The sequence below is a fragment of the Gossypium raimondii genome, chromosome 13 (assembly GCF_025698545.1).
Source record: "Gossypium raimondii isolate GPD5lz chromosome 13, ASM2569854v1, whole genome shotgun sequence".
NCBI lineage: Eukaryota > Viridiplantae > Streptophyta > Magnoliopsida > Malvales > Malvaceae > Gossypium > Gossypium raimondii.
The window spans coordinates 15,589,735-15,599,475 of NC_068577.1; the positions used below are offsets into that span (position 1 = coordinate 15,589,735).

Below are 9,741 nucleotides of genomic sequence, written 5' to 3' on the forward strand. Positions count from 1 at the left end.
GTTCTACTTATTTATGTGTAATCTAGTTTTATTAAAAGTTGTTTATGTTTGGTCTTTAGATATTGAATTTATATTCTACTTATTTTTTACTAAATTAGTTTTATCAATAGTTGTTTATATGTGATTTTGGATATAAAATTTATTCACATGTGATGAGTATAGTCGAGGATTATAGCAGTGATGAAAGTGACGATGAAAGGGAAAAGAAAGAGATTTTACAACGCATGGAATGTTTTAACCGATTATTTGTTGTTGCATCTTCTTCCATGCAATTATATTACGAGAAGTATATATTGAGGCAACCATGCATGGATTCAAAACAGTCAGGTGAGACATGGATCCGAGAGATCCTTGACGGTCACGAATCACGTTGTATGATTAATTTTAGGATGCCTAAAATGGTATTCACAAGTTTGCTGAGAGTTTTGGAGACAAGATACAACTTGCAAACTTCAAGAAACATATCTTCTACTGAAATGTTGGGAATTTTGTTATACATCTTGGGCACCGGTGCAAAAGTTTCCCAATGTCGAGAAAGATTTCAAAGGTCTGGATCAACAATAAGTCGACACTTTGCAGTTGTGCTTGAGAAAGTTTCAAGGATGGCCATTGATCTAATTGCACCCGAAGATCCTTTTTTTAGCTCAATACCCGAACAAATACGTAATGATTCTAGATATATGCCGCATTTTAAGGTTAAAATTTAATTTTATATTATTATATTTTAATATATTTGGTCGACTAAAAATATGCACGAGATTAATATGATTATTTGTTCAGGATTGCATAGGTGCAATTGATGGTACTCACATTGCGGCTATTCTTCCACCAAATGAACAAATTCCCTATATTGGAAGAAAATGTATCCCGACTCAAAATGTTATGGCAGTATGTGATTTTAATATGTGTTTCACATTTGTCATGGCTGGATGGGAAGAATCAGCACATGACACTAAAATATTTCTTGATGCAATTCGAGATCCAAAATACAAATTTCCGCACCCTTCAAATGGTTAGATATTTTATTTATATGTGATTTTTTAAATAATAAAGTATAAGTTCTTTAATTGATAATTTTATTAAAAAAATTCTTGAATTAATTGTTTGTTATATTATGACTTATAGGAAAATATTATCTTGTTGATTCTGGGTATCCTCAAATGAAAGGTTATCTTGGACCATATAGAGGTCAGCGATATCATTTACCTGACTTCCGTAGAGGTAGACCGATATCTGGTAAAGAAGAGATATTCAATCATTCACATTCATCATTACGTAGTGTGATTGAACGAACTTTTGGTGTTTTGAAAAAAAAATGGGTCATTTTAAGGGATATGCCAAGTTATAGTTTTGAAAAGCAAACGATGATTGTTATTGCTACAATGACGATACACAATTTTATCCGAAAACATGTCGATCGAAATGATGTAGATTTTATGGAATACGAAGATATTAACTGGGCATATGAGAATAATATTGATTCAGAAAATGCGCATGGTCGAGAAAGTGATGATGATGACGACAACGACGATGATAGTGATGATGGCGGTGAATCAAACAATTTTAGTAGTTTTGAAATGGAATTAACAAGAGATGCTATAGCTTCTAGTTTAATAAATTCACTTTAAATTGTAACTGCTATTGTAAAATTTTTAGTATATATATGTTATATACAAATATTATCCCTTTTAAAACTTCAATCCAAATATATGTAATATTTTAATTTGTTAGGTTTATGTTTTCTATGTTATGTTAATATCTAATATAAGTTATATAATCAAATACATTTTAAAATAAAATAATACAAATGTGTTAAAAGCATTAATTAAAAATAAAAATAATTTTTATAATAATACAATTGTGTCAATATCTAATTAAAATATTTAATTATTATATTTAAATATTTAAATATAGTTTATATATTCTAATTAAATTTAATAAATAATTAATATTAATTACTTAGAAATATTTAAAATTAATATTATATATTAAAATATTAACAATAAGTTATAATAAATTATTTTTTTATATTTTTGCTAAAATATCATAATATTAACTAATTTGAACATTATTTAAATACATATTTGTTACTTTATAATATCATGTCTAGAATGGACATTTTATTCTTCAAAAGCACTTCTCAAAAGCATTCTGAAAAGCACTTTTCAAAAACAATGAAGAAGTGGCCCTTAGAGAGAAAAAAGCGTATTCATTACTTCCTTCCTCTACTGCACCACTCAAATCCAATTTCTAAACCAGTTCAATATCTATCTAGAATGGTCTGTTGCCGAGTAAACTATATAGTTTTATGTATTTCTACTTTTTTGTCTAACTAGGAAATACTGTTCTCTCAATTATTTCTTATATTGTATAATACTTTCGTTTTATATTTTTACCGGCAATATTTTCATTTTCAATATCCATTTTAATTCAATTATTGGTATGAAATATTCTAACTTAAATTTCTTTTCCCATTTATACATGTAGCTAGTAGTTCTACAACTACAACTACAACACCATACAATTCAAGCCAACATGAAATCGTTTCCATCAATGTTTAGTTTTACTTACATCTCATCATAAGTTGCGTCAGGTTCAGGTTAGGTCGATACAAAATTTTAGACCCATTTGTTAGATTTGGGTTGAAAATAGATCTAAATTTTGTCCAAGTCTGATCCAGATTAAAAATATTAAACTCGGGTCCGATCCGGCCCTTTCGTAGTAAAAAAAATTAGATTATTATTTTTATATAAAAAAATTTTAAAATTACAATACATCAAAGACACTAAAAATATTAAAATAAATATTTTCTAAAAAATTAAAAATATATTTAAAAAAAGCCCTATACTTAAATAACACTAAGATAGTTGCAATTTAACAAGCAAATTTCTCTGAAATAATAGCAAAATTAACAATAATATAAGAGTTATACAATATCTAAATAATGACAACAAAATAGTAATAATATAAAAGTAAAATGACATCGAAATCCAAACAAGACAACAACAACAAAAACATATGAAGTTTAGGTCAGTTCAAGTCGGGCCAAGGTAAAAAAAATCTACCAAGACTTAGCCCATTTTGAAATGAGCCCTATTTTTTCTAAACTCATTTTTTGTACCGATATATTTATTCAGAACCTTGTATTTTGTATGACAAATCTTTAGACCTGAACAAATAATCGACCTCTAATTAAGTCTAATTTTATCTACATATTAAATTTCTAATTATGTAGCCATAAATTAAAATATCTTCCTAATATGTTTATTATTATGCATATTATATTTATCCGCTTTAACTAAAATAAATAAATAAATAATAAAACCCATGTTATATTGTATTATTTTATTGACATTTTTCATATTTAGCCCTTTTATAGATTGCGTAAAACTTAAACAATTCTTTATCAGATCTTCTTCCATCACAAGCCGTTTTAAATCTACTTACACAATTACATTATATTAAAATCGCTTACCATAATTTTTAATATTAATTCTTATGTACGTTTATCACAAGAATACCTTACATGACTTTTTGCATATCAGAAGGAGATCCAAAGGAGGAATCAACTATTTTTGAGGATTGAGTCTTAGAGTTTGTTTCATTGAAAATTATTTTCGGAAAATGATTTTAAAAATAATTTTTTGAAAAAGTTAATATTTTCATTGTTTGGATGAATTTGTGTAAAATATTTTTTTGTTTGATAAATTTTTAAAAGCTATTTTCAATTAAAAAATACATTCGAGATTTTTTATCTTTTATTGTTTAATTGAGTTTATTTTATATCTACTAATTTATATTTTACATTGTTTTTACATATATTAAAAATATTTTGTTAAATTCAACTTCATTACTGACGTCATTTTTAGTTACATGACTACCAAGTGCATATTTTTATTTAAACATGTGACATCAACAAAACGATAAAAAATTAACAATGTCAACAATTAAACTTGATTTTCAAATTTGAAAAAGTAGAGGGCTAAATTCTTGAAAATAAAAGTACAAAGACTAATTTGCAAATATGTGAAGAGTACATAGACTTATGACATATTTTAACATTTATACTACAAAACATTTATTATTAATATATTTATAATTTTAATAAATATTTGTTATTAAAATATTAATATTGAATATTTTGAATAATATATGAAGAATATTATTTAAAATTTTTATTTTAAAATTTATTATTAAAATAAAATTGAAATATTAAATAATTTATTAAAATAATAAAAATCATTATATGACTAAATATAAATAATTAAATATGTATGTTTAATTATATCAAAAATATAATATTTTATATTAATATTTTAAATATTTTTAAAATAAAAATAATATTTATTATCAATATAATAATATTAAGCTTGATTTAAGTTAATTTTATATAAAAATAAAAATACTTATAAATGAGTTCTTTTCGAAAAATGACTTTGTAATAGCCCACTTTTTAGTGGTTTCGAGACCACAAATCCGACAAGTGAGTTCGAATAATTAGTATTTAAATTATACGAGTTAATAATACTTTTTATTGAATTCTGATTTGAGGAATTTTAACCAATTGAATTAAAAGTTAGTATGAGTGGTTTGGTTCAAAAGCCAAGTGGTTATTGAAAATGAAGTATTAGGACCTCGTTTTCGTAATTTAAGGCCGTAAATATTTTTATTAAATATTTACAGTCGTATTATATTTGAATTAAAGTTTGGTTCGATAATTTTGATGATTTATTGCTTAATTACGGTAAAACGATTAAATTGTAAAAGAGGTAAAAGTCAATTGTTACAGATTTAAAATAGTAAAAGGACCGAAATGGTAATTAACCATGGTCAAAAAGTCCAAGCGGTGGTGGCATTATTAAATCCACTAACCTTTGGGTTATTTGCTCATTTAGTCCTAATTAGTTTAGGACTAAATTGAAATTAAGCTTGTTTAGTTAAAATTTAAAATAATTAAAGGACCAATTGTGAAATTAAACCTTCCTTGGTTGGTAATTATACCATATACTTAAATTCTGGACATTTATGGACATGATTTAATAGTTCTACAAGTTATATTATCATCATTTTTTCTTTCTTCTTCATGGGGGATAACAGAATACACCATGGGAGGACCTTGCAAGTTTCGGCCAAGCTAGGGTTCCTTATTTAGTAGGTAATTGTTGCCCATTTTTAATAATTTTTATGTTTTTGAGCTCATATTAGCTTAATCTAGTTAACCTCAGGGACTAATTTATAATACTATTAAATGTTTTGGATTATGCCGTTGATGAAATTGAGTTGTTATTGAAGTTTTATGGCAGAATATTAAGCTTGGTTGCTAGATAGGGCTATTTTGTAAAGTAGTTTTTGTTTATTTTAATGTTCAATGACTAAAATGTAAAAATAGTAAAAGTACAAGGACTTGATGCAAAATAACAGCAAGTATTTGCTGTTATGAAGGGGTTAATAGATCAGCTAAGCTTAGATTTAAAAGAAAATGGTTAAATTGCATGATTTGGACCTAGGGATCAAATTGCATAAAAATGAAATATTAGAGGTAATTTCATAAAAATGTCAAAAATGAATTAATTGGATAAAATGAGTTATTTTACTGTTGGAATTAGTTAATTGAATGCAAATATTATTTTAGATCAAGAACGAGTGGAAAACCAAGGAAAATAGAAAATTATCGAATAGTCCCTATACTTTTGTCATTGCTGCAATTTAGTCAGGTAAGTTCGTTTGGTTTAATTTTAGTACATTTATAAATGTATTATATAAACCTAATTGCATAATGTTGAATTTTATTGATGTGTGTAATTGAAATGGAAATAACGAATTGAAATAACGTCAATCACTGGCTGAGATACTCTGAGCCGTTACTGCAAATCAATCTTGTAAGTTCGTACGTTTATTTATACTTATAATGATTTTTATATTCTTTGTTAATATAATTTTCTTAAATTATATATTGTATAATGGTATGATCTTGAAAAAGAAAAAAAATGGAATATTGATTCTACTAAAGTGCTCAACGAGTAATATCTATTGATACTACTGAAAGTGCTCAACGAGCAATATCTACTGATCCTACTGAATGTGCTCAAACGAGAAATGTCTACTGATTATACTAAAAGTGCTCAAACAAACAATATCTACTGATACTACTGAAAGTGCTTAACGAGTCATATCTACTGATCCTACTAAATGTGCTCATACGAGCAATGTCTACTGATTCTACTGAAAGTTCTCAAACAAACAATATCTATTGATACTAATGAAAGTGCTCAACAATCAATATCTACTGATCCTATTGAATTTGCTCAAACGAGTAATGTCTACTGGTTCTACTGAAAGTGCTTAAACGAGCAATATCTACAAATTCTACTGAAGTGCTCAATGAGCAATATTTACTGATCCTACTGAATGTACTCAAACGAGAAATGTCTATTGATTCTACTGAAGTGCTCAATGAGCAATATCTATTGGTTCTACTGAAAGTGCTCAAACGAGAAATGTCTATTGATTCTACTTAAGTGCTCAACGAACAATATCTACTAGTTCTACTGAAAGTGCTCAACAAGAAATATCTATTGATCCTATTGAATGTGCTCAAACGAGCAATATCTATTGATCCTACTAAATGTGCTCAAACGAGCAATGTCTACTGGTTCTACTAAAAGTGCTCAACGAGCAATATCTATTGATCCTACTGAATGTGCTCAAACGAGCAATGTCTACTGGTTCTACTGAAGTGCTCAAGCGAGCAATATCTATTGTGTCTACTGAAAGTGCTCAACGATCAATATCTACTGATCCTACTGAATGTGCTTAAACGAGCAATGTTTATTGATTCTACTGAAGTGCTCAATCGAGCAATATCTACTGGTTCTACTGAATAGTTGCTCAAACGAGCAATATCCACTGATTATACAGAATGTTTTCTCAAATGAGCAATACCCACTGATTATACTGAATGTTTGCTGAAACGAGCGATATCCAATGATTATACTGAATGCATGCTCAAACGAGCCATATCCACTGGTTACGTTAAATGAGGTCTCACTGGACTGATGGTTCGGAAATAAATACTAAAATAATGTTCTAATCATTATTCATCCATCGAAAGTTGTGATTGATAGGAACTATGTTTACTAATCCTTATTTGAATTATTATTCATGTTTGATTTGATAAGCTTTACTGTTTAATTGACGAACTTATTAAGCTTTACGAAAGCTTACTCATATCAATTATCTTATTTCTTGTAGATTCGTTTATGGATCGAGAGATCGGATCACCATGAAGAAACCACACTATCTGGGAATCTTTGGTAAACTTTGATTTGGTTTGTTATATATGGCATGTAATATGACTCTTTTGGATATGTTGTATTGATACTTAGTTTGGTGCAAGTTTACACTTATAGTTTGTGGTGTTGTGTTTGAATAACTATGGAAATATGCTTGTTTTATCTAAGTTGAGTTATGATATGAAATGAAATGGATGTAGATTTTGATGTGTAAATTATGTCTTGTATATGCAACTATGAAAGTGAAATGCTATGAAATACATTGTGGTGTCAATGATGGCACATTGGTCTGACACTTTGATTGATTGTGTTTGTATGTTTTGATTGCTTGTAAATGGTATGTTTAAATATGTTTTGGTACTTATGCATATGGGTGAAGAAAATAACATGATTTGGGTCAATTTTAAGTAAACACAGGCTGTTACATGGCCGTGTGTCACACACGAGAAATCCACATGGGCGTGTGCCTGAGTGTGATCAAGTGCAGTATACACACGATCTGTGACATGGCTGTGTGAGGGTATTTCAAATGTTACGCGGGTTAGCACATGACCTGAGACACAACCGTATGGAATTATTTTGAAAGGTACATGGTTTGCCACATAGTTGGCCACACGAGCGTGCCCCTGCACCACATGACCTAGGCTGAGTCACATGGCCGTATGACCCCTTTTTTTCTAAAAATTTCTAGTTTTTCCCCGAGCTTTCTGATTTGCTTTGAAATGGTCTCTGATTATTCTTATATTATTTTTAAGCCCTCGTAGGTCTAATTTAGGGTCCATAAGTGTATGTTTACTTCGATCTGAATTATTTGAAAAAGAAATTGTTAATTATTCTAGTGAACTAGATGTTATTGTTACTGAATGTTTTGTAATGTACAGTGATACTTCGTAACCCTAATCTAACGACGGAAGCGATTATGGGTGTTACAGACTTACGCTTTTCATAATGGTAAGTTATTTCATATAAAAATGTCTTATTTTACGTTGATCTGTAAGTCATTTTCCCTTGACCAAACTGTTTTATGTTAAACAAACACAGGAAAATGCAAAAAATATTTTCTGTAATACCTTTTACATGTAAACAAACGGACCCTTAGTTCGATTGACATTTCTAATGCCCCAAACTCGGCCTAGATGTTATGGTCGAATATCAAAAGTTACATTAACAACGTTCGAAATTATTTACTTATTGAAAATAACTATGTTTGTGTTGTTTTGTGAAAACTTAAAAAAAATTAAATATTTAATGATTTTGTTTCTTTCAGAAATATTTATAAAAAAATGTAATCATTTAAAAGAAAAGGACGACATCATATTGTAATGTCATTTTAAGATGTTTGAAAAATAAAAGAATTTACATTATAATTATTTATTAAAAAGTCTTGGGTAAAAATATTGTAACACCCCTAACCCTTATCCGTTACTGAAATAGGGTTATGGAACATTACCGAACTTTACAAATTAAATACGGGCACTTCCCAACCTTTGTTACACATATTAAGAATCAATCATATAACACTCATATTGTCCCTTAGATGGACCTTTGTTACACATTTCTTCTTCGGTTGGTACAATTTCTCAAGCATACCTGCTGAGGTATACAAATTCCCTCTCGTATTCAGCTACTGACCGATTTCCTTGTCATAAGTTAAGAAATTCCCTCTTCTTTTTATCCAAATATCTCTTGCTAACATATTTCTTTATAAATTTACTCTGCAAGAATTCCCAAGTGATTTTCTCTTTCGGCACCACAGCCATTATAGTCATCCACCAATTATAAGCTTCTTCTTTTAGTAGTGACACAGCACATCTTAGATAATCTTCAGAAGAACAAGCTAATTCCTTAAAAACTCTTATTGTGTTCTAAAGCCAGTACTCAGCTTTGACAAGATCATCATCTGACCTACCTCAGAATTCTTCGACCCCACATTTTCTAAGTTTTTCGATCGAAGTACGTTTACTGGATTCAATCACCGGAGGAGGTGGAGGTGCTACAGGAGGCACTTCGGACGGTGCAGTAGGGGGAGGAGGTTGTTGAGCCTGATTTCTTTCTTGCATAAATTCATTAAACCATTGATTCATAAACCCAAAGAACATATTTTTAAGTTCTTGTTCTTGAACCGGAGAAATTGTGACGCTACTACTTGTCCTGTGCTAAGATGTCTGTACTCTATTATTGACCTCATCATGTTCAGCTTGTTTAGATCTATCTGACATCTTTACAATCTATAAGAAAAGGAAGAGTTAGATCGGATCATACACATCACAATATCACAAATTTATATTGCATGTATTTCTAAACACTTACACATTACTACAATTCTGAGAATCAACTAAACCGAAGCTCTAATACCAATGAATGTAACACCCCTAACCCTTATCTGTTATCGAAACAGGGTTACAGAGTATTACCGAACTTTGCTAATTAAATACGGGTATTTCCCAAC

The 9,741-nt window shown here is 29.0% G+C and overlaps 1 protein-coding gene across 1 annotated transcript; it reads left to right on the forward strand.

Annotated features, from left to right (window-relative positions):
- The first annotated feature begins 152 nt into the window (after nucleotides 1–152).
- On the forward strand, nucleotides 153–6,817 carry LOC128036140 (uncharacterized). Its single transcript, XM_052627021.1, has 4 exons — nucleotides 153–695; nucleotides 781–1,012; nucleotides 1,126–1,548; nucleotides 6,666–6,817. Exons 1-4 carry the CDS (start codon nucleotides 153–155, stop codon nucleotides 6,815–6,817), a joined length of 1,350 nt encoding a protein of 449 aa, XP_052482981.1.
- Nucleotides 6,818–9,741: the final 2,924 nt, after the last annotated feature.

Excerpts from the sequence above, each read along its gene's own strand:
- LOC128036140 (XM_052627021.1), top strand. The coding sequence starts at position 153 with ATGAGTATAGTCGAGGATTATAGCAGTGATGAAAGTGACGATGAAAGG. Across the intron at positions 696-780 it reads GATATATGCCGCATTTTAAG|GATTGCATAGGTGCAATTGA; the intron begins GTTAAAATTTAA and ends TTATTTGTTCAG. Across the intron at positions 1,013-1,125 it reads ATTTCCGCACCCTTCAAATG|GAAAATATTATCTTGTTGAT; the intron begins GTTAGATATTTT and ends TATGACTTATAG.